The 25,783-nt window shown below is 45.1% G+C and overlaps 1 protein-coding gene across 3 annotated transcripts in view; it reads left to right on the top strand.

Annotated features, from left to right (window-relative positions):
• The window catches only part of Lmx1a (LIM homeobox transcription factor 1 alpha), a 144,197-nt gene extending 126,766 nt beyond the window's left edge, over window positions 1-17,431 (top strand). For 2 of the 3 annotated variants that reach the window (XM_087580263.1, XM_087580264.1), the window contains exons 6-10: window positions 6,374-6,546; window positions 8,630-8,707; window positions 10,236-10,305; window positions 13,472-13,642; window positions 15,382-17,427. In XM_087580263.1, the coding sequence (XP_087436389.1) occupies window positions 6,374-6,546; window positions 8,630-8,707; window positions 10,236-10,305; window positions 13,472-13,642; window positions 15,382-15,542 (653 nt within the window). In that variant the 3' untranslated portion in view covers window positions 15,543-17,427. Of the gene's footprint in view, window positions 1-6,373; window positions 6,547-8,629; window positions 8,708-10,235; window positions 10,306-13,471; window positions 13,643-15,381 lie in introns of all 3 variants that reach the window. The other variant, NM_001105967.2, reaches the window with a different exon arrangement.
• Window positions 17,432-25,783: the final 8,352 nt, after the last annotated feature.

Raw genomic sequence — 25,783 nt, forward strand, 5'->3', positions numbered from 1 at the left:
CTGACCCTCTCTGCGGTTGTTCTATAGTAGCTGGGAAAAGAGTTTCACGTTATTTTGAGCCATGATGAACCGTGGGTTCAGGACAGGAAGCTTGCATGGAACTGGTGCTTAAATGGTGGACATGTTTTTATTACAAACTGCCAGCCACACAGCAGTTTGGAGGCTAATGGCGGTGCCTTCTATGATCGCAGTGTCCTGTATCCTAACATTTCTCCCTTGGCTGTGGCCATGGAGCCCCTACCTGCAACCAACGCTGATCATCTCTCTGCCAGTAAACCCCAGACAGCTTCTCCATCATATATCCCTCTCCCCGGGGTGAAATGTGCAGCCCCTGTCTGAGGCCGAGGGGCTCCTACATATCACTGCTCAGGTTCCCCACCTTCCCTCAGTGGAGGATGCTTAGCTCTTTGGGAACACCTGCTTCCTCCTTGCGACTTTCCAAGCCCCGCCCCCTTCACTGCAGGGTTTCTCCATCCGTTCACTTCTCCCCTTTTCTAACAGTTTTTATTACCAGTTCTGAGGACTTCAAGTTCTTTTTCTTTTGTGCTCTTACAACCTCCTACTTGTTAACTTTCATACCTCATTATCCTATCCTTTAAGATCTAGGGATTTTTCCTGCCCGTCTTGGCTCCCTCCGTCACCACCTTTACCCCGTGTGAGTGCACAAGGCGGGGCTGGAGCTAGGAGAGTTTGTGTGAGGTGCCCCCATTCTTGGTTAGTGTGTGACTCCCCCACTTACTAGACTGTTTGCTCTCTGGATGTCCTTCCTCCACTGGACATCTTTTGCTGACCCTTTGTCTTACCCGCTCTCTGCACCCATACAGCCTTCAACAAACCCTTTCCTCCCTGAATCTTTCTGAGTGCTGAGTCTCATTTCCTCTGAGCACAAGCTGACTCCTTGCCTCAGTTTGACCCTGTATCACACACAAGGGTGGTTAAACGAGGGTGGTAAACTGATGTTTGAGAACATCGTTTAAACCTCTTGTACCCTCTTTCCTGCTCTCTGTGTCTCTCTCTGTTTCTCATGTGTATGTGGTGTGTGTATATTGTGTATGTGTGTGTGCATGCACATGACTGTGTGTGTCCGTTTGTGTGTTTGTGTGTGTGTATGCATGTGTATGTTGTATGTGAGTGTGGTGTGTGCTGGTGAATGTGTGTATATGTGTTCATGTGTGTGTGTGTGTGTGTGTGTGTGTGTGTGGTATGTGTACTGGTGTGTATATAAGTGTGTGTTTATGTGTATATGTATATGTGTTCATGTGTGTATGTATGTGTAGGTAGTATGTGTGTGTGGGGTGTGCATTCATGTGTGTGTATGTGTTGTGTGTCCATTTGTGTGTTTATGTGTGTTCATGTATGTATATGTGTTCATGTGTATATGTATCTGTTCATGTGTGTATGCATGTGTATGTAGTGTGTGTTCAGGTGTGTATGCATGTGTATGTATGTGTATGTAGTGTGTGTGTGTGTGTGTGTGTGTGTGTGTGTGTGTGGTATGTGCTGGTACATGTAAAGGACAAAAAACAACCTTTAATGTCATTCTCAGCTGCTGTTCGCCTTGTTACCTAGGCAGGATCTCTCCCTGGCCTTGAGATCACCAGGCAGGGTAGACTGGCTGGCCAGTGAGTTTCAGGAATCCTCCTGTCTCTGCCTCCTCAGCACTGGGATTACTAGTGTGAGTCACAATGCCTTAAACATGGATTCCGAGGGCTTGGACTCAGGTCCTAAGACTTACAAGGTGAGCAGTTTGCTGGCTGAGCCATCACCCAGTTCCCTGTCAGATCTTTCATTTGACCTTTTTCCTGGTGTGAGTTGCGCTGCGAACAGTATCTGCATGGACTCTGGCTGTCTGAAGATCTGCGCTCTTGCCTCTCGGACTTCAAATGCTATTTCGAGTTCACTGTATCTTGAGATGGACACGGCTGTTCTCGGGAAGCATAAAACCCCAATCCCCACAGTGCAAGGCAGTGGCTGAGACAGTCTCCTGTGTCCTGTCATCATAAGCCTCTCCCTGACCTCTATACAGCAAGTCTCAGGGCCTTCCTCCACTCCCCCAGCCTGAGAGACATTTATGAGGCTCATCACTCGGGAAACACTGGGGCCTGTTCTTGTCTCCTCTCTCCTTGCACAAAGATATTTTGTCTTCCTCCCTCACTCTTACCTCATGGTCCACAGTCTGCTATCTTATACCCTGTTTATGGCTGTTGGGATTTTTCCAACAACCTGAAATGAATCTGCGAGGCCCCACAGGTAGTGCTGCTTGGTCTCCTGGCTGTAAAGAATGGCTGGGTCTTTCATCTGCCATTACTTATATCATAAATGAGTGGGCAGAAAGATAGTGGGGAAACAGCTGCCCTAAACCGGTCCAGACTTAAAAAGAATAAGAAAAGAAGAAAAGAAGGAGGAGGAGGGAGAAGAGGAGGAAGAGGAGGAAGAAGAGGAGGAGGAGGAAGAAGAAGAAAAGGAGGAAGAAGAGGAGGAGGAGGGGGGAGGAGGAGGAGGAGGAGGAAGGCCTGGAGAAGCATGTTCAAACTTGGTGCTAAGCTAGTTCATTTCACTCTGTAGGCTGTACAGAGACACTTACGCTCTGGGCTTCCCCACTTGGAGTCAGATTTATTCTGTGCCTGGGTCTAAATGGCCTCCAGGGATGCTAACATTTGTTGTTGGAGAGCTAAGAGTGGCGTTCCTTTCATCTCTGCTGAGGGGTGTCACCTTAAATTATGAGGGATAGCCCCCAGCTTACATCTGGGTGTGGGAGGCTCTGGTAACAGGGAGGCTGCTCCCTTCACTGTTTGAAGGTTTTCTACCATCTTCTGCTCCCTGGTACTCTAGTTAGCTCCAGAAGAAATATTCCACACTGTATATTCCATGAAGAAGTCTGTGGAGTCTGGGAGGTCTGCTCTGCAGAGAGAAGAGAGTAGCCTTGGTGAATGTCACAAAGCAGCTTAGAGCACCCCATGGAAGTCACAGAACATCCCAGGCTGCTAGTATTCACACACCATACCTGGAAGTCATTGAAGGACAGGGATGGGTGGCTTCTGAGATTCCAAATTACTTGCCATTCTGAGTCTTTTAGACTTGACTCACCTACACGCACCAGGATAAATGGAGGTCCACATTGGTGACTGTTCAGGTGGCAATCTCCCAGTTAAAAACTATGCCTGCTCTTGACCACAGCAGAGAACACATCAGATCCTGCTAGCTATCAATTTCACAGTATACCAGATAAATAGTTCCTCTTGCCTCAGAGTCAGGGCCTAGAGAAATGGGGCATGGGCACAGGATGTGTATGTTTAGATGGGGAGGCAGGAAGCTGGGTGAGAGTAGGGCAAAGGTCCCTAAACTGAAGGACGCAGACTCTATTTGGTCTGTGTCTGTTGCACAAATGCCTTCTGGACACAGGTATGCCCATGCTTGTGGTTTATGACTACCCTTAGGCTGTGATGCAGTGCTGGGGTTAGAGGGTGGAGTGCGAACAGAGACCAGAGAGTTGGCAAAGACTACAGGAATTACTCCCAGAAATTTCACGGTTTGCCGAATCCTGTGGAAGGAACGGAACTGTGTAGACCACATTCTTTTTTTTTTTTTTTGTATTTTTTTTATTTTATTTTTTTTTATTATCTTGAGTATTTCTTATATACATTTCAAGTGTTATTCCCTTTCCCGGTTTCCGGACAGACATCACCCTCCCCCCTCCCCTTCCTTGTGGGTGTTCCCCTCCCAAACCTCCCCCCATTGCCACCCTCCCCGCATAGTAGACCACATTCTTACACTGCCTAGAGTACCTAGGCATGCCCACACACATTCTACTCTATCCTAGAGACTGCTAGCATGTAAGGGCTATTATTATTATTATTATTATTATTATTATTATTATTATTTTATCATCACATCATCATCATCATTGTTGTTATTGCTATTATAGATTTTACATCTTCGTCAGTTGTAGGATCCAAAGTTTCATTTGCACCAAAAGACATGGGAAATGACTGTCAGAGTCAGACTTACTTTTGAAAGACACTTGCAAACACCATTTTATTGACAAGACGGGCAGATGACAGGCTTCTGAAGATCTCATCACAGCATCAGTTTACTGACTCAGCCCATTCCTAGCTGCCTGCTTTCAGGAGAGATGCATGTCACTTGGGCTAGCTTGTCAGTCATTCCCGTCTCCTCAGAAGTGTCACTGAAGGATTAGTCGTACCAGAATTTCCTCTTTACCTCCCCCCATTAGGAGTCAGAGGAGTCTCTGACCTGCATTAAGACCGTTCAAGGGTGAATATATACAGATAAGACTTTCTTCTACCTTTAGCCTCTTGGGGGAATCATCTTATTTTACCGAGGCTCTCGCTTTCAATGTTTATTTTCTCCTTGTTCTTCTGCAAACCTCCTAGGAGTGCCTTGAAAACCCTGTGCAGGGCTGGGACTAAGATCAGCTGGGACATCACTCCTGGGAAAGAGTAGCCTCAGAGCTGGAGGATCTAGGAGCATTGCCTTCCTCGTGAGGACTCTGGCGCTAATACTTCTTAATCTCTCAGGGTCTTTTACTTGTACCTTTGGTGGGGAGCGAGACCTAAGGAGAATATAACCTTTCGGCAGCATATGTTAAGCATTACTTGTGTGTTGGGGGGTCATGTGAGCTTCTTAGTACATAGCATTGGTGCTTCTGGGACACCCATGGGGTGGATGTTACTGTCATCAGAATGTAGGGGAGGAAGCCAGCTGGGGGACTGGGAACATGATCTGACTAACAAAGGCTAACAAAGGGGTGTGAGTGCCTGCTTACCTCAGCCTCCTCTTACTCCAGCGGATTCACAAATTACTCCTTCATATAAAGGAAATGGTTGGCTCCGGCAGAGTGCCAATTTAGAACTCTGCTCACATCCTAACTAAACAATCGTGCACAAACGGGTCTCCTCTAGAGGAGAGGTAGGAATAAAGAAATGGTGTGTGCGGCATGCAACTGGGTCTATCTCTTAAAAGTAGCCAGAGGGACAGCAACCACTGCAGGGCAAGCCCATGAGGTAAGGATTTCACTGCGGGGAGGGTGGGAAGCTTTCTAAGACCCAGAGATAATAAAGAGTGTCCTTAGTATAGCTTGGAACCACAACTCCCAGCAGCTCTTAAGGTGCAGAGTGAGAAGTAACTTAACGGGGCATCTCTTAGACCCCAGAAACAGCCTCTGAGCCTCTGAGAAATACATGTGTGTGAGAGACTTCTTTCTACTTTGGGAATCATTGTCAATTGTATGTCCTGTGAATGCTCAGCTCTAAATGGGACATCTTAATCGACTACCTTCCTACTGGCTAGCCAAGGTTCAGGGAACATCATGGAAGAGGAGGCAGAAAGAACACAAGAGCCAAAGGACAGGAAAAGTGTTATAAAATGCTGTCCTCTGCACATGACATAGCTGTTACACTCATGAATTCAGAGTGCCTGTGGTTGACTGCACAAGACCTCTACAAGAGCAAGCCAATCAAAGTTCTAGGATATATGGGGAGGGAACTCATAAAGCTTCACTCTTAAGTAAGAACCTATTGGTAACTGATAACTAGTATGAGAGGGTTCCTTTTTAGAGGTGTGGGCACTGGTAGGTTGCCCATGCTCCAGCAGATGATCACACATTCATGCACTTGTGCATACATGTATGAAATTCTCAAAGAGTAAAAAGGAGAAAGTAACCCAGTGTTATCCACTGTCTACTGAGTTGACGTAATTCATATTTTTCTTAGGGACTTGCTAACTTTATAGAATTTTGATGAGTTGTTCATGTTACCTGGTCATTCCAAGTCATCTGTGCCTTTAGATAACATGATGTTGGGTTTTGATGACCTTTTAAGCAGTAATATTTTCTACCTTGTGATAGTAGCTAAAATGTTTGACATTTCTGGGAAATTATGCCTGAGTCCTTTAGGTCTAGTATTGAAGACTGACATCAAGGAAATCATTCTAGTTATTGGGCATTGGTTGTGTGCTGAAGAGCATTTTGAATACCTTACTAATATAGGCTCATTTCATCTCCACAATGATTCCATGGAAGCAAGCTCTTTTATGCTGTGATTCTTCACATGAAAAATGGAATCAGAGATATTAGCTCACTTAGGGCCACACAGTTAAGAAATGTGCAGCCAGGACATCATGCTATGATAAAGCACTGAGGGTAAGTGTGACTGAACTTTCTGGGTCTTGCTTCTGGGCTTTAGAAGTGTTTTCTTAGCCTCTTTCTAGAAGCTTTTAGATCAGCATTACGCAGGTTATTGCAGTTACACCTAAAGGAATCTTGGGAATGTGGTATCCCAGAGCTTACCAAGGAGCAGCAAACGCTCCACCAGTGCACTAGGGACTGAGGATACTGTTCTCTGCTTCATTTTAGGCAAAAGTGATGATGAGGAGAGTCTTTGCAAGTCAGCCCACGGGGCAGGGAAAGGAGCATCAGAGGACGGCAAGGACCATAAGCGACCCAAACGTCCCAGAACCATCTTGACCACTCAGCAGAGGAGAGCATTCAAGGCCTCATTTGAAGTATCCTCCAAGCCCTGCAGAAAGGTATAAGAGGGGGGTGAAGTCAGGAGAAGGGATCACAGCTTGGCTATGTGCAGCTGGACTCATCTGGGATATTAACAGGCTGTGGGGGAGATGTCTGAGTGGGGAATGCTTCTCAGAGTCTGTGACAGTTATGAGCCCTGCAGGAGCTTTCAAAGATAGCTAAGATATAGTTTGGGAAGCAATAGAATCTCCCCCAACTTTCTACGCGCTTGCCAACTCCTGACTAACAAACACCTCCCATTTCATGAAGTGCAACAAGGAACCATAAATAGTAACTAAATCATTGTGTAATAAGTACTAGTTGTGATACAAGCCAGATACCTTAACAAAGATTACAAAAATACAGTAGCTTGCAATGTGTGCTTTTTATGGTCGGGTTTTGGCTTATTCTCCTTGGTGTGGTGACTTGGGGATTGCCTGGATAGAAATTCATTCCTTCCCACGATATTTTCAATGGAATGGATGTGTTCTGGTTTTTCAACTCACCTAATGATGGGGATTTGGGGTTGTGTTTTGTTGGGACTATTATGAATAGGGGGTCTTGTGAACATTTATAGAAAATTACTCATGCACTCAATGAAATAGTATTTTCTTTCCATGTCACATTTCAGAGGCGAGCAAGATAAGGCTGGGAGGGAAGTTCTGTTATCCACCACCTAGGTCCCAACAGTTGCTCCAGCTGTCCGCATTTTCCCAGCCACCATGGTGGGGACAGCAGAAGTAGTGAGTAAGCACCTGCCAGTTTGAGGACATTCCGGGGGTTCATGTCCACCCGTTTATGCATCTCCTGTCCACAGGGTAGGAGAAGAATTTGGTATTTGTTGAGCAGTAATATATTCTGATACAACTTTGATCTTGGAAAAGATTTACCCATAGACTCTTCTCTTGTCTTTGCCACTCCCTGCACTCTGTGGGAGGTACATGTAGGTAGTGAAATATCTGAAATAGGCTTACACATGGACCAATTACAGTGAGAAGGACACGAGTATACGCAAGTGTCACACAAGGGAGAAAGCTATAGCAACGTAACAGAGAGGCTGCCAGGAGCTATGGGGAAGGGGAAAGCTATTTCATCTGAGTATCTACCAGGCTTTATGGATCAAGTGGCTCCTGGTCTGAGGCTCTGGGGCATGGATAGGGTTTCAACAGGTGCAAGAGCCCCTGTGTCCACTTATGCTGACTTAGCTGATGTTCACGCCTCAGCTACCTACCCTACTCATCTTACTCCTGAGCTTCAGCCCAATTTCATGGTCATGGCGATGTGTTTCCTGCAGCCTCCATTTGGTCTACTCATTCAGGCTCTTTTAGTTCATCTTCCCTGGAGTCTGTCAGGTAGGGGTAGTGTCTTGGAGTCCCTCTCACTATCATACCAGTCCCTCACCATGTGCCCGGATGGCTTAAACAGCCAAACACGTCTCTTTGTTATCTGGATCCTAACTGTCCTCATCTCTATATGACCCCAGTGCATTTACCAGTATTAGAGTTGTTCACCTGGCACTGCTCGATTCCAGATAGCCCTCATGTTTTATATCCACCCACCCCGCCCCCAGAAGGACTTACTCAAAAAAATTAGTGAACATGAATATTCAGAAAACAAAGTTAGTTGGAAACAGACAAAGGTGAAAATTTAAGTCAATGAGAAGACAGGAGGACAAGAGAGAACCATCTGTTCTGCAAAGAGATTTTCACTTTAGTTTCCCTTAAGTCAATGAAAGCGTATGAAAGCCTACCACTGAAGAGAAGTCAACTCCAGTAGATCATATCAAGACATAACTTCAGAGTACAAGAAACCCAAAGTTCCTCCTGGGAATGGGCATCTAAATAAAGGAGCATCTCTTCCTTTTTCTAGCTTGTGAACGATGCCTTCTCTGCCAGAAAGAGAGCATAACCTTGTGTTTGAGTGTATTTGAACATCAATCATGAACTGGTCTCTACTTAGCAATGTGACCTATGCCCCCGCCTGATACCACTCAGGAAATGGTGTACCTCCTACTCTAAGAAGTCAGCGTGTGTGTGTGTGTGTGTGTGTGTGTGTGTGTGTGTGTGTGTGTGTGTTATACTTATGTGTTTAATTTTCTTCAAGGTGAGGGAGACTCTGGCTGCGGAGACAGGGCTGAGTGTCCGTGTGGTTCAGGTGTGGTTCCAGAACCAGCGAGCCAAGGTAATCTGCTTCTCACCTTCATCTGTCTTTGTCTTACTGGTTTCTTCCACCAACAGCAGATGGGCATTGGACTTACTGTCAGCCTTTTTAAACTAACTTAGTGGGCTCTCTTGATTAAAAAGCAACAACCATCAGTGATTATTTCAGCCACAGCATCCCTGCAGAAGGTAGAAACAAAGTGTTTCTTAGTGAAACAGTTTTTGTCATGGCGGGTGGGATGTGTTCACTCCCAGCTTGCGGTGTCTGGCCTCTCTGACTCCAACCAAACCACCTTACTGTCCTAGGTAACAAACAGGTTCTGGGTTACTTATTTTCTTCCTAACTCTAAAAATATACATGTCCTGGCCATTGTCCCAGGATCTTGGTTTTTATTTATCCTTCTTTCTTTCATGTATGCTCATGTATAGGTGTGTGCATGGAAGTGTGTGCATTTACATGAAGGCCAGAGGTCTTCAGGATAGTAATTCACCTTGGTTTTCATTCTTTTGAAAAGAATGTCTCACTGGGATCTGGAATCCCTCAATTATGATAATTCTGGGGGCCAGGCAGCCCCCAGGACCCTCTTTGTCTCCATTTCTCAGCCCTTGAGTAATAGAGTGCACACCAATACCCCGACTTTTTGCCTGAGTTCTTAAACATTGAACTCAGAACGCTGTGCTTACTTAGCAGCACTTTGCAAACTGAGCTATCTTCCCAGTCCTTAGATGGTGATAAATTACCCTCTCAGTAGGTCACAATTCTGCAGCAGAATTCCTCAGATCAGGGCTGTTGTTGCTGTGTTGCTATTCCGTCGACAGAAGACTTCATGCTGCAGCGTCTGTTAGAGAGTTCACAAAGCCGGAGCACACTGCCAACTCCTGGGGGATTTTCTGGCAAAGGAATTCACTCTTCTAGTATATCACACATGCACACGTGTGCGCAAGCACATGCTAGTGCAGCAAATAGTAAGATCTCACTGAGTGCTAATGCTTCCCAGAACACAAGTTGGGTAAAAATACAAGTTGGGTGAAAGGGCTGCTTTGGTGGACGAGCTTCTGATCTAGAGGTATGGATCTCACAGGAAATGCCACAAACACGGGGCCAGCAGATAGGAAGGAGGAAAAAGAGTGTCTGGGCTCATCCCAAGTCTCACTCCCTGGGCAGTCCACACTTCACAACTATCTGAGACCATGAAACACATATCCACATACTTACTGCCCCACACGAGGCAGTTCCAGAGAAAACAGCATGTGGTCCTTACTGGGAAGAAGTCTGTTTCTGAGAAGCCAGGTTAAACTTTGCTGTATCTCTGCCAGCTGCAGTCCTAGGAGCTTCAAAACTAGGAGAGCCCTTGTCACTAAGCATCTGAGTTACGGTGCTGCACCTAATGTGTGTTTCCTGGATAGAGTCAAAGCTGAGGGATCGCTTCCTCTACTCTAGAAACAGTCCTTTCACCAAAGGGTAAAGGTCACACCCTTTCTGCTCTCCCTTGTCATATGGACCCAACCCAGGCCTCTGGCTTCTAATTCTGTGGTCCTCTCCTCATCAGATGAAGAAGCTGGCCCGGCGACAGCAGCAACAGCAACAGGATCAACAGAACACCCAGAGGCTGAGTTCTGGTAAGCTGATGGCTCTTTCCAGCCAGTCCCCACTGTACCCCAAGTTCCTCCTACCTGAGGCCTTCAAATGAAGCTCTTTGAGTGATGTATCCTGATCAGTGACATTCATCCACACCGGGTTGAGAGATGATCAATTTAAGTGAAGACTGGGCTGTAGGTCACTTGTGACAGCATTGAGGGCACTTGAGCTGTACACCAAGAGCAGTCGGTAAGTTCATTGTCTGGACCACGTCAGTGTCAGGACCATGTGCAGAGGCAAAGGCATGTCTGGTTTCTCTTCTTACCCAGTCCTTCTTATTTGAAGCAAATCCACTTTCTAAGATACTCCTGACTTAGACCCCTCTTGTCTTTCTGTCACTTTGGTAAATTTCATGGGATGATAAATGTAAAAGGAATAAATGTTTATTTAGGCTCATGATTCCCAGGGGTCTCAGTTTATAACTGCTTGGCATGTTGTTTTAGGGCTTATGGTGAGACAGAGCATCATAGCAGAAGTGTGTGTTGGAAATCTGTTCAGCTCAGGCTGGTCAGGAAGCTGAAAGAGAAAACAGAGCCTTAGAAATGGTGGCATAAATGTACTTTGTAGGGCCTAGCACTAAAACAGTCACTTATCCTCAACATCTTGAGTAGCCACGAGTCTCTTTCATTCGCTGCCATTCACTACATAGAGAAGCTTCTTTGGTGATGTCTGAGAGTGTCATTTGCTGGTGGGTACAGACAAATCTTTAATGTGCAGTTTGATGTCATATCAATCTAGCTAGAGAACAGTAGTCAGTTTCCCAGTGGGGCCTATGACCTCAGCCAGTTTCCTTTCTAATAGGCTTATAGTATGAGGTATACATTTTCTCTAATGTAGTGAACTTCAAATCCAACCTGAAAGCAATAGTTACCCTGTAATAGTCATGCCATTCTAGTGACAGTCATACACTACATACAGCATCATAGTTACAGGATTCACAGCTGGGTGGGGCTAGTGATGAATTCCCCCCCTCCCAGTAGACCACATAGCACCTTTTAGCACTATGAAAGCCACCCAGCAGGGAGGAAGCTTCCAGCTCATTCCCAGCTTGATTTCTCTATATCTTGTTGTTAAGGTATTTGAATATCTGATGTTTCCTGCAACATATTACTGTTATCTAGTTTTAAGGGCTACCAAGAGGAATACCAAAAGCCTATACTGTTTGAGGAGGTTCTGGGGCCTCCCTGACCAACGATTAGGAAGGTCAGTGGAATTCTTATTTACTAAACAAAAAATGACTTCGAAGAGCAGTAGCACCTGGTCATGCAGGATAGCTAGATTTCCACATTCTTTTATCATAAATATTAAAATTTGATTAACCCTTTCTGTGTCCTCATGATCCCCCATCCCTGATGGCCATTTCTGGTTAAAGCTTTCCATCCTAGAATTCCCTCCTTTTCCCCCATCATTTGTCTGCTTGCTTACCCTCTTCCCTTAAGTCAGCTCTGCTCCCCCACCCCAAGGTACCTTTGTAGTTTCTTGGCTTGTACAGGTGCTACAAGTCACATACACAGAGATCTAAATATTCAAAGAGAGTAGGAAGTCTTCAATTCTGTTCTTAGATCTACCCCACTACAAGGTTATTTGATCTCAGACCAACCCATGTTTCCATGTAATTGTGCCATAGGATGTATGCATCCACAAAGAGGGGCGATCACGCCTGCTACCTTTGTCACAGAGGGTCCCTGCAGCCTTCAAAGAGGGTTGTAGATATGAAGATCAGAGGCATGTCAATTAACTACATGTAAACCAACAAACTCAGGAGAAAACTGAACCATGGATCATGAAAACACACAGATAGTACTTAGGACTCTGCTTAAAGACTTCTTAGGGCAGCTACTAGACTGTATTTAAGAGAGGAGGAGCCAGAGGGAAGTACTATTACTAGGAGTTCATAGAGCGATGCTCATATTGGGGATGAGGTAGCAGGAATGATTTCTTCTTTTCATAAATTTTTGTACATACATGTAGCAGGTTGCAAGTGGAGAACACACCCACTTTCACGGAATCTTTGTATCAACCCTGTGATATCAGCTGGTCCAGTATCAGGAGTCCCACTTGACTGATGAGCATGCAATGGGTTATTTTAGGAAATATCCATCCCCTCAAGTGGCTGTCAAACCTATACAGTGTCCTAACATTCAGCTTCCAAGCCTGCACCTCCGTCCTCCACTGTCATGGGCTTTGGTAGGGACAGGCTGAGAGACACTGACACCACCTCATTTCTTCCTAGTTAGTAGATGAGCAAGCTAAATGCCAGGGAAGTAAAATGTATCACACAGCTTGCTCAGTCACACACCTCTAAGGTGGTCCGCCGTGTGTCTTACAAAGTACTGTCTATCTAAGCTGTTTGGGAATCGCCTCCATCACGAGATAGAAGTGAGCGGGAGTCTGACATCCAAAGCTACATTGGAAAGGATGGAGTGGTTCCTCTCAGCCCCACCTTCTCAGAATATATTATATACATGGATGAAATTATCAAAGAAAAAATGGACCAGCTAACAAACAAACAAACAAACAAACAAACAAACAAACAAACAGAGACAGGGGAGTTCCTCTCAGCCCCACCTTCTCAGAATATATTATATACATGGATGAAATTATCAAAGAAAAAATGGACCAGCTAACAAACAAACAAACAAACAAACAAACAAACAGAGACAGGGGAGTTCCTCTCAGCCCCACCTTCTCAGAATATATTATATACATGGATGAAATTATCAAAGAAAAAATGGACCAGCTAACAAACAAACAAACAAACAAACAAACAGAGACAGGGGAGTTCCTCTCAGTCCCACCCTCTTAGAATAGATTATATACATGGATGAAATTGTCAAAGAAAAAAAAATAAATGAACAAACAAATAGACTGGGTAGTTCCTCTTAGCCTTCAACCTCTCAGAACACATGAATGAAGCCGTCAAAGGACAACTTAAGGAAATAAAATAATATGAATAGAATAATAGAATAATATGCTGGTTCTGACTTGGGCCCGCTTGGGTCACTTACTCTGGTGTTGGAGGGAGCTGTAGGCTGCCATGCCATGAGAATCATAAACATTAGACATCACTAGTCGGGGCTGAGCAGTCTTTTGGGTTCTGGGATGCCGGTTGAAAATGACCTGTCTCCTTCTTTGTTTGTTCCCCAGCTCAGACAAATGGTAGTGGCAATGCTGGCATGGAAGGCATCATGAACCCCTATACAACGTTGCCCACCCCACAGCAACTGCTGGCCATTGAACAGAGCGTCTACAACTCTGATCCCTTCCGACAGGGTCTCACCCCACCCCAGATGCCTGGAGATCACATGCACCCCTACGGTAAGAGGGACTCAACCCTCAGAGGTCCCTCTCGGTCTGCTCGTGTGAGCTTCCCATCTTTCTTAAGCACATCTACGCAATTCCCAGAGACTTTCTCAATTACCAAATAGGAATGTGTCCCACAAAATATTGCTGACACCATCTACCTGATGATGTGCAGAGGATTCCTGAGCACATTCTTTGGTGACATTTCCATGTGTCATCAGTTTCGAGGCTTCGTTGTTGAGCCTTTCCTTGTCCACCTTGCCAGTTAGAGCAATGCTCAAGGGATGTGTCCTGGAGACTCTAGTGGGATGGGTGAATGAGTGTAGGGTCCCAAGGTCATTTCATGTTTACATTAAGAAAGGAAGTGTGTGACTTACACTCTATGTGACTTAATATGTGATACGGCATGCCCTAAGTCATCCTGATGATTATACAATAAAGTTTGGTTCAGCGTCTTGTAAAATTTAGTAGCAGAGATATAAGGTGTTCACTCTGCCAACTTCTGTCCTTTAGTTAATATTTCTTGTTGGTCAGGAGTGGGACCAATTGGTAAAATGCTTCTAACACATACATGAGGACAAAAGTTCAGATACCCAGCATCCATGTTAAAATTAGACATGGCTACAAATATCTGTAGCCCCGTGCTTGAGGAGAGTGCAGAGGCAGGCACATTGATGGAGTTTGCTGGCCAGCCAGTCTTACCAAACTTGTGGCATTCAAGAATGAGGAGGAGACCAGCTGAGGAAGATATCTGACATTAGCTTTTGTCCTCTACATGCACACACTCAAACATGTAACCAACACACACACACACACACACACACACACACACACACACACACACACACCACAAATTTGTTGTTAAAGTCACCTTTACTTTGGTTTATCCCAGCTTCAGCAAACACCATGGTGTTTGTGGACCCTCACTGTCCAACCTCAGGAACACATACATTCTAGGTTTGTACCTGTGTGCATCCCATTGATGCCCTTCCCTTTCCTCTTTAGAAGACACGTGTCACACTCAAACCATCTTCACTCTGCTACATCGGAAACCAGGGCAGATGCAGTTTTGTTGTTCATTTTGCAAATCATTATGTCTATGACCTTTAACAAAATGAACAACTAAATCTCAGTGATAAGTTTTGGGCACTTGCTTCTGCTTCTCCAGGTGAATTGAAGTGCAGGTACACCCTGCCAGGTTCAATTGTAATGGTACCTCAGCTGTGGTACAGTGTGAGCTCCTGGCCTCTAACCAGGGTACAGTTGAGGTCAGGTGCCTAACCTTCCTTTGTCGTGAGGTGGAAATCTAGGAGACAGAAAAACCTTGGTACTTCCCTGCTTTTTGAAATGACTGATGTTACCAGCAAGATCAGAACTTGAAGAATCCATGTTCATTTCTTACCATCTGTCCTTGAGGTGCCTTTTGTGAGGCCAAGGACATTCAGGATCCCTGTCTAAGTCCCTCCAGCCTTTGGTGATGAGCCTACCCCGTGTTCTCTGTGTAGATACCCTCACTGTTCATAACTTAGCTCACATGGCTTAATGCTTTTCCAACCTTGGGCATGAACTCTCAACGAGACTCTGGACCCAGCATTGTAACCTTTACACTTTTGTGTGTAGTTGTTCCCCATGCTTCAACACTTAGTAGGTTCTCATCCCTGGGATGTATTCAAACACTTGTTCAGCTAATTTCCTAACACACAAGAGTGTTATTTCTTCCAGACCCTCATGCCCATGTCCCATCTTCCTTTCAGGTGCTGAACCTCTTTTCCATGACCTGGATAGTGACGACACATCTCTCAGTAACCTGGGCGACTGCTTCCTGGCAACCTCAGAAGCTGGACCCCTACAGTCCAGAGTGGGAAACCCCATCGACCATCTGTATTCCATGCAGAATTCCTATTTCACCTCTTGAGTCTTCTCCTAGAGTGTTGTGGCTGGGCTCCCATGTGGAAGAACCATACTGTGTGAGGGATTGCTGACTTTAGGATGGGGAGGCCAGAGAAGAGGTGGGCTGGGGAGGGAGGTTTGTTGGGGATGCTGTCGTTTAATTATATGGTGTAGCACAGCATTTCCAAAGACTGAATACATTATGGATCGCATAGTTTAATGTTTCTAATAAGAATCTTAGTGTTAGATATGAAGATGTGTTTATCATTAAGGACAGGGTCTTTTAATATAGATATTCTCAAGCAAACTAGATATCTAGGGACTCCCAACAGCTTCCCGCCATCCCGGAGAAGTGCTTGTCAAGAGGTGCCGTATGTCTATTCATCTACACACCAATAGACAGACAGATAGGTGTGTGTGTGTGTGTGTGTGTGTGTGTGTAAAACCTTTCATACTTTATCATCAAAGTTTATTCCTAATTATAACAGACACCAACTGTACAGCAAAAGTAACTTTATTTTCAGTGTGAACTATATTTAAGGAAATGCTTGATGCACTTAAGTTATAAAATGAGATAATTTACTTTTATAAACTTTATTTTTAGTTGGGAGGGACTCATCGGCAGGGCAGAGAGGGCTACTCCACCTGGCCCCAAAGCTTTGAGTGCTTGAGTTCGTTCCGTGATCCTAGCCTCATTGAGGGCTAGAATGTAACGCCCGATGGCAGGCAGCATGCTATAACGAACTCATGCTCACTCTGGTGTCAAGTCACCGGGCCTGAACGCAATTGTAAGCTTATTGGTATGGTACTGTTGGGTAGCATCTGCAAGGTTGTCTCGACCCCCCAGATTCAGCCTCGATGAGTGTGGAAGAAGTTGATAGCCACACCTACCTCCCTCTCTATGAGTGTGGATGAGGTGGATGCCACACCTACCTCCCTGGGGACACTAAGGCTCCATACCAGGACATGACTGAGGGTGAAACAAAAATAAATCTGATATGATTTAAAGTATAACTGGATCATGTGCCTGATGGTAGAGGATACCTGGGGTCACAGAGCGGGAAGTTCCGGTACCCCAAGTCCTATCTCTCTGCACAGCCCACATAGCCACATGACAGAGACACAACTCCGAGGGGGTGGAGACAACACTCCATCTGAGAAGGTGGGAGAGGCATGGTAGATGGAATTCTAGAGCAAGTGTTGACTTGCACATATGTTTTTTATTATTATTTTGTTTTGTTCTTTTTAAAAAGTCGTTTAAAAATGACTGTACGTACCCCAAAATCCGGAATTACTTGTGATCTCTGTTTGTCTCTTTCTTGAGGGCCCATAGTCTACAGGGCCTGCTCATAAACAACCTCATGGAGTTCATAGAAGCAGAGGGGACCAGGCAGGTACCCAGGGCTCTTCCTTTCATCTCCTTTTGCTGACCCTGAGCACAGGAAGACCCAGCAGCCATTGTACACAGGGACAATTCCGTGCCCCAATCTCCAATTATGGTGCTAGGATGGGATCTTCTGTGTTAGAATTCTCCGGGGAAGCAGAATGAGTAGGGGGAAGACAGAAGGACTCCACTGAGAGGGGCTGTGACAGGCATGCCTGGGGACGTCATCAGAGCCACGAACATGCCCACCTATCCACGTCATTCTCTGCAAGGCCAGAGGAAGCATGTCCCTTAGTCGTAGAGTGTGTGTTGTGTGATTTTTGTGCTCTTCTTTATAATTTATACAAACCATCGGGAAACCCGAACCAGTCTGTTGACTGAGAATGAGGCAGGCACAGGTGGCACGGACGGTGTCTGTGTGGCTGATTGGTTGGAGAATGTAGCAGATATTATGTGAATGAAAGCAAACAGAGATCCTTAATTCTACTCTCTAATGATATACCGAGATGAAATTAAAAGCCTCTTACGAATGAGCCATTGTTTATTTGGGGGAGTATGGTGGGCAGGGAACGGGGAGAGGAAGGGGGACATGGGAGTTTCTTCCATGGAGATGTGAGTTTCTTCTGCAGAGGCATGGGGATGTGCTTGTGGTGAAACTTCAAGCCTAAAGGGAAGGGAAGCCTCTAGCTAAGACGGATAAGGTCCTAAAGCCGCCCCTCTTCCTCCGAGAGGTTCTGGAATGTTCCGTCCTTGCTGTAGAGGTCTCTCACGACAGAGGTTGCAGCGCACAGTGTGTGCCCTTAGCTTTGGCTCATCATGGGGGCCAGCTGAAGAAGCAGTATTTCTCCTGTAGGGCTTGACACAAATGCCTGACAGAATGGGAGAGCAGAGCAGCAGCCCATGCACCATGGTTCCCTGACAGAGTCTCCCAGAGTTCTTAGCAATTCTACATTTAGAGTTTTTACTTACATGGAAGAGAGTTTGGGCTAAACGATGCCTCTCTAGTGCTCTGAGGCGTCTTTGCTCGTGGCTCCCAAGTTTTCGCTGGGAACTGGTTATCTCTGACCTGTGTGCTCTCCTTCCAACTCTGAGCAGACCTGTTCAGATTCAACTCATTAGGTGCTGTTTGGCCCCTGAACAAGGAACTTCACTCTGCTGAGCTGATTCCTCATAGAGTGACAGAGATGATACTTGTCGCCATCTTCAGGGTGAAGGGGGCAGTGAGTGTGTCCTACAAAGCTAAGGAATGGGTTGACTGTTCTCAGGACCTGATCAATGATGAATGGCCTATGGAAGTCTCAGGCTATCTCTGAAGAAAACGGAGAAGATGCTGGCCCCTCTGAGCTGAAGGCAATCTTCTGTAGCGCTCACCAGATGGGCATTTGTTAAAGCTCAATGAAAATATCACTTAATCCAGGGCAGATACTTAGGGTGTGGCTCCTGTTGTGTAAGACATGTAGAAAAGAAATTCCACTTTTGAAAACATGTCGACGAACTCCTAAAGCACACAGAAGGAGTTCTCAGAGCATAGGAGATTTCTCCTGACATCTCCAGGAATCTGTATGGGGGCAGAATGATGGGAGAAGTGAAACTGGGATCGAAGTGGAGAAGCAACAGCCTGCCTAGGAGAAATGATTTAATACTTACCATCAAAGTGGGAGGGAAGTGAAATTAACCTTTCAGCTCCAAAATCAAAGACAAAATAAAGTCCAACTGAGCTTCATGTAAATCAATCTCTCTCCCTCTCCCGCTCCCTCTCTCCCTCCCTCACTCCCTCTCTCTCAGAATACACAATGAGATGAAAAACTAACGTTTAAATTCATTAAAATGACCCTATGAAGAGTCACAATTGAATCAAAACCAAGCGGATAAATTCTTTCCTCAACTCTTACAGTAGTACAACCTTGTTCCAATGACAGTAGGACGAAGGACGAGACTCATTGCTAGAGCTCAAGAGAAGGCCTTTAAGTTTATACACTCTCTCTGCACACACAGAAAAGTGTGTGTTGCGTGGAAACACCCTTGTCTTGACTCCAAGCTGGGCTCTCAGATTTCATCCCTTCATTGACACTTGTCTGTGAAAAAAAATCAATAAGTAAAAACAGGGTTTGTGGGCTCAGTCACAATGTGGCTGTTGGAGAGCTCTCAGTATTTAGTTCTGTGGGCACAGGTGAGTCCATGGCGTGGGGGGGGGGCATCCTATCTGTGCTAACAGATCTTTACTTCTGTGGCTGTCTCAGAGAAGGACAAATAATATTTGGTCAGAGTGAAAATGACCTCTGTCCTCTTCCAGCAGCTGCAGTCACTGAGGCCACTGCCGGATGGACCTCCCCCTGTCCCTCCAGGGCAGGATTCTGAAAGATTGTGGGGGTGACACAGCCCTCGAGGGTGATGCATTAACTGGTCTCTTGGTGCCACACAAGTGCTTAGGAAGAGAAGGGTGGAGCCTTGGCCCTCATCTATGGTGGGAAAGGCCTATCTGGATAACTATACAGATTAGCAATTTGTCTAAAACATTCATTTATTTGCTCCTTTTATGAAATCAAGTGATTCGCTCACAAGTCTTTGTAAGGACCAGGAATGTGCTTTGTCCTGAGATAAGTAAACAGACAAACAAATAAAAACAAACTAGAGGTGAGTAGAGAGAGGTCAAGTTCCTGCCTGGTTAGAAATGGCAACTTGTACAGGAAATAGCTGTTAGTCCAAGTCTAACCAATCGAGCTTGCACAATTGAAGAGCATCAGAGAAGATTTGCCTCCTGCATGGTTAACTGCTGTAGGCAGGACAAATCCCAGGGGTTCTGTGGTCTGTATTATGTGCAAAATGTCCTTGGAATCAAAGGAAGGGGGTCACTGTCAATCAACACATGCTTATTAAGTCTAATCGTAGATATTTGCTGCATTCAGGCCACACAGCCTCCTTCTGATAACATCATTTTGATAGCCCTTGGGGAGTTGACCTTCCTCAGTTGTGTGTAGCCTTGGAGGACTTCAAGTCAAGGTGACCTGAACTGCAGTCACCTAGGAACAGGTATCACATAACCACTGATCAGCCTACCACCCTCTCCAGACCTCAGTGCGGCAAGACTAAGCTAAACACCTATCGGGAGCTGGTTCCTTTCTGGAGATTCCCCCAACAGGATGGTCCAAATAGAGGGAGCTTGGAACAAGTGTGGATAGAATGTGGATACAGAAAGGTGAAGAGGGAGGGTATCTAGAGCAAATAGCCTCATATAGATAAGACAGTATAAAGGGCCGGATGTGCCATATGTGTGCAATGTATGAGGGGGGGACTAGGGTTGGAGTGGTGGGCACACTATGGGGAAACTGAGGTACTGAGTCAAGTGGTGTAGAAATGCTGGAGCAACACAGAACTAGTCATTTCCTAATACAGACCAAAGATACCTTCCTCAGCATATGTCAAAGAGCACTAGGCATCCTGCATAATCTACTGCACTCTGAAGTAACACTCTACATGTCTAGCTGGCATAAGGGGACTTGAATAAAGCTCATGTTTCTTGGGCTCCATTGCAGGCTACGTTCCTGTAATGACTGGTGTGTGCCCTTCCCCTCACGGTGTAACTTCCTCTTTGTGTGGGATGAAGAGGTGGTAGCCAGAGCTGGAGTGGCCTAAGGAGATTCCGAAGGCCACATGGAAGGAAGCAACCTGAGTCTCAAGGAAGTCTGGAAGCCACTTGGTCGCTGCAGTCCTGAGCTATCCTGACCCAGAAGAGAAATAAACTGCTTTGATTTATTAACTTGCTATTTCTTTGTGCTTCTTTGACATATAACCAATTCTATTCTAACAGTGTGTGTGTGTGTGTGTGTGTGTGTGTGTGTGTGTGTGTGTGTGTGTGTGATATTTACATATGTATGTGGATACATGTGTGGGTCCACAAGTATTCTTGTGTTGAGATCAAATGACAATAACAGGTGTCTTTCTCAGTTTCTCTCTATCTCAGTTTTGAAAGTTTTTTTTATTAATTTTATTGTTTTTAATGTATGCTCCTGAGTGCTTCCCCTTGTATGTGTGCCATATGCTCCATGTGCCCTTGTAGGCTAGAAAACATTGTCAGGTCCCTTGGAAATGGAGGCACAGATAGGTATAAGCCGCCTGGCATGAAGGCTAGAAGAGCACCGAGTGCTCTTAGCTGCTCCATCTGCCCAGCATCTCCAGCTTGAGACGGAGCCTTTCATTGGACCTGGGACTCACTTATTCTGCTAGGCTAAATGGTCAGCCATGAGCTTCAGAATTCTGTCTGACTCCAGCTACTCAGCCTGGGAATATTCGCGTATGTGCTTGGCATTTTATGTATGTATTGGGAATCCAAGGTCAGGTGCTCATGCATGTGTGGCAAGTTTTTTCATATGAGCCACCTCGCCAGCCTATTTTGTTCCCCTTCTGCTGTCGATACAAGGAATGAACGTTCCAAATAGTGTGTGTGTGTGTGTGTGTGTGTGTGTGTGTGTGATAGTCTTTTGTAGTAGCTACAGATGGCCTTAAGAGCATAGAGATTAAATGTGACCCTTGTCCCTTAATGAATGATAAAATCTGGTGGTTGGCTTCCTAGCCTACCCCATCTCAACAAACTTCTCTGATCAGCCATACAAATCTCTTGGTAGTAGCACCAACTGCAGGACTCATCCATTCCTCCAGTCTCTAAGAAAGAAGCAGTTTTCTGCAGGTCCCAGTAGATTCTAGCTATCAGTGGACATTCACAAATTAAGTTTACACACACACACACACACACACACACACACACACACACACAGACAGAGACAGAGACACAGAGACAGAGAGACACAGAGACAGAAAGACAGAGACAGGGACAGAGACACAGAGACACAGAGACACAGAGAGGCAGAGGCAGAGAGGCAGATTGGACAGAACTCCCATTCCCATGTCCTCCCTGTTATTTACCCTTAACCCCAGCTCTGAGTTGTAAATTTGGACAAAGCCTCCAAATGGTTATGGACCTGGTGTGGACAAAGAATCATGATGCTTTTTTAAAGTCCTGCAATGTGAAAAATTCTTTTTCCAACCATCTGCTATAATTTGAGGAAGAGAGGGAGAAAAAAAGAGAAAGGGAGAGAAGGAAGAAGAGAGACACAAAAGATACAGATATAGATATAGATATAGATATAAATATAGAGATAGAGATAGATAGATAGATAGATAGATAGACAGGTAGACATATAGGTATAGGTATAGAGATAGAGATAGAGATAGATAGATAGATAGATAGACAGACAGACAGACAGACAGACAGACAGATCTACTCCAGGGACTTAGAGAGACTAAAAGCATGTGGTTTGTTCCACCTCAGAGCAGCCCTAGCTGTGCTATGCCGTAGAGTTGAATTCCTCACAAATTATTTACTATACTCAAACTGGCTACTTATCAATTTTATTTTTATTGTGTGTGTACGATGTATGTATGTTTTGGGTCATGCGTACAAGCCTTGGTGTATGTACAGACATCAGAGGACAACTTTGTGGAACAGGTTATTCCTTCTGTCTCTCTCCTCCCACTTGTACATGGGTTCTCGGGATTAAACTCAGGTCATGGGTTTCCATGTGAAGCACTTTACATGTCATGTCATCAGCCATGGGGGCGGGGGGTGGGAGAGAGAGAGAGAGAGAGAGAGAGAGAGAGAGAGAGAGAGAGAGAATCATAAAGTTGGGCGGGTAAGGAGGAGGGAGGTCTGGATGATCTAGGGGGAACTGGGGAGAAGAAAAAGTGATAAAATATATTACATGAGGAAATTTTATAATTAAAAGCAAAGGAAAAATTGTCTGGAAGGAAAGACTAGAGAACAAAATACTATGTGGAGGGTTATCAAGACACCTAACTTTGACCTCTGCCTCCACATGTACCACACACAAGTGCTTGTACCTGTGCATATACATGTGTACACATGCATGTGTACACACACACACACACACACACACACACACACACTTGAAAAAACCCTCAAAGGTTAGGAAGATGTGTTGTTCAACATTCGTGAAACCAAGTATATAAGATTATCCATCTGGATAAGCAGAATAAATATAGAACAAATTGAGTCCTTAGTTTAATCAAGACCTAATGAGGATAAAATTTGGAAGGTCCTGACTCTCACTCACCAACCAACTGTCAGGTATCTGAAACAGTGCCGTGGACCACAATTTTTACATTCTATCCATGCAGTGTCCAATGGATAAACTGACAGAGGCAGAAATGGCTTCATCCATATCCTGTCTTGTTTCACCAAGGTAGAAAAACCAAGAAGGGAGAGGGGAGGCTTGCTCTGGTTCAGTAGGGTGAGAAGACGAAAGGGAGGGAGGGGATAGACTGGCATTGACCTTCCGGTAAGTATGGAAGCATTCCATCAACACCCTCCCTTTGTCCTCGGCTCTTGCCAGATGGCCAGCCTGAGATTTGCTGGCAAATGCTTTCAGGTGGGGTGTTCCGTGTGATATTATCAGAGGAGGGGAAAGGCTGACTTTGAGAGACCTTATTTCATTTTCATGCTTTGCAAGGACAGACAAGAGCCTGCGGCTTGGGGTCTGTGGAGAGACTTTTAGCAAAATGAACGGGCAGGGTATGGAAGAGCAGTGCCTTAAACCGGGCCCTCTGTTAACCAGTTAAATGGCCAACTACAAGGTTGGAGTCTAGATCTTTGTTGCCCGGAAAGAATAAGAGGCCATCCACCAATGTCATTTATAATTTTCTAGTAATCGTGTTTTAAAATGGTTAAACATAATTGTTATACTTTTAATAACGCATGCTGTTAAACCCCATGTATTCCAATTCTAACGTTACTTTTCAATATCTCATTAGATATATTGGAAGTCCTCAAAAGCCACATGTGGGTAGTAGTTAGCATGAGGGACAGCCCATAGTTAAATAATCTGGGCCGAAACTTTATTTAAACCTTAGACCGATAGGAAGGAAGCTTTAGTTTCAGTTTGAAATGTGTGGGCAGGATGCTCAGCATTTACATGTGTGCGCTGCCTAAGGTAGAAAATGAATTCCTGAACTTTCCTAGCATCCGTCCTTCTATTTTCTTCTACTCCAATGGTGCTAGCAAGGGACCACTGAAGGAGTGAGAACACAGTAACTCGGCCAAAAGGCTGCATCATTTCCCAAGGAGGATCATGACAAATAGTACCTGAATCTGGGAGCAACTGACAGACAAGTCCTTATTCCATATTTTCTGCATTGTATTACCGAGGGCGGCTTGCCTATATTTTTGTTTTCAGTATTTGCTTGTTTTGTGGATTATTTATGTCCCAGACTTAGGGCTGGATTTGGATTGAACTGGTTTCTCTGTGTCAATTGGCTGACTTGGATGCTCTTGACCAAGGAAGGCAGACTAGGGCAACCACAAAGATGACTAGTTACTTTCTGCTGAATCCCACTCTCCACATGTCTATCCTTCTCATATCCTGCAGGACCTAGCTTAGTGTTAGGCACAAAATAGACACTTGAAAAACCTATCTGCTGAGTTAAAGTAAGTATCCAAGAGAAGACAAATGTCTGGCCTTTGCTCCCATAGAGGAAGAAACAGATACATGTGCTCATATGGGAAGCCAGCAGGATGGCCTGGGTCAGTCCCTGCAAAGGATGAGCATCACTGGGTCAGATGTCTGTTTAAACTTGTGACAAATGAATCTTAAGAACCAACGGGATGTCTGGTATCTTATTCTACAACAAGATGACAGAATGAGATAGTCACGTCGCCTCCCTTATTCAGGTCAGAAGCAGGCACACGGAATTATAAAAAGTATATCTCACAATTCAAAATAGAATTCTGTACCAAGTAGTATGAGGCTACAAGGAAGGGCAGACAGACTGGGGAGTCGGGGCAGACTGCAAAGTTATCTTTATGATTTGGAGGGATAAGGAAATGGCCTAAGGATGAGGAAAGGAAGAGAGTTCTAGAAAAGGCATCACCATGGTGTGGGGGCGCTAGGAAGGCAGAAGAGGGGCAGGCGGCAGCTGGTCTGCAAAGGCTACTGGCTTTTTAAATATTGCTCGGGACCCTAAAGGGCTTTTTATGCATGCCCATTAGGCTTGCCCATTAAGATTAGATGTATTTAAAGTTTAAGAAAATGCAGAAATGCGTATTAATAAAATGGAAATGACTAACTTAGTGTGTTCTAGCATAAACATTATATTTAAAAGAAAAAACCCTATTCCCTGAAACAAAAATGCATATCATATATATTTTACACTCCCGCACGTCTCTTTCGTGACTCACAGGCAGAGTCTCTGACCCTCTTCCACGTGCAGTGTGTTAAATTCCTTTCTGGACATTTTCACTATGCTTTATGCTATATGCTTTTCCTTGGAATTCCAGCTTAAGCCTCTTTAAGAGAGCATCTGGATATTCTTCCTTCGTGCCACATCCAGCTTTGTCTTTAAAACTCTAGTTGATTTGGATTTAAAACCCATATTGTATGTTATATTTAAATGCATAGGTGTTGAGAACTTACACCTTTGTATTGCATACCACCTTCAGGAGCTGGCCTGGGAGAAATGCCGGAGTTAACAGGGCAGGTGCAGCATGCATAGGTGCAGCATGCATGGGTGCAGCACGCATAGGTGCAGCATGCATGGGTGCAGCACTCATAGGTGCAGCATGCATGGGTGCAGCACGCATAGGTGCAGCACACATAGGTGCAGCATGCATGGATGCAGCATGCATAGATGTGGCATGCATAGGTGCAGTGTGCATAGGTGCAGCATGCATAGGTGCAGCACGCATAGGTGCAGCATGCATAGATACATCATCACACATAGGCGCAACATGCATAGGTGCAGCCTGCATAGGTGCAGCACGCATAAACTGGTGCTAGACACAAAGCTACTGCTGGAGCACATTGGAGTTATGC

Source organism: Rattus norvegicus, chromosome 13 (genome assembly GCF_021556685.1).
Source record: "Rattus norvegicus strain SHRSP/BbbUtx chromosome 13, alternate assembly SHRSP_T2T, whole genome shotgun sequence".
In the NCBI taxonomy this organism is placed as follows: Eukaryota; Metazoa; Chordata; class Mammalia; order Rodentia; family Muridae; genus Rattus; species Rattus norvegicus.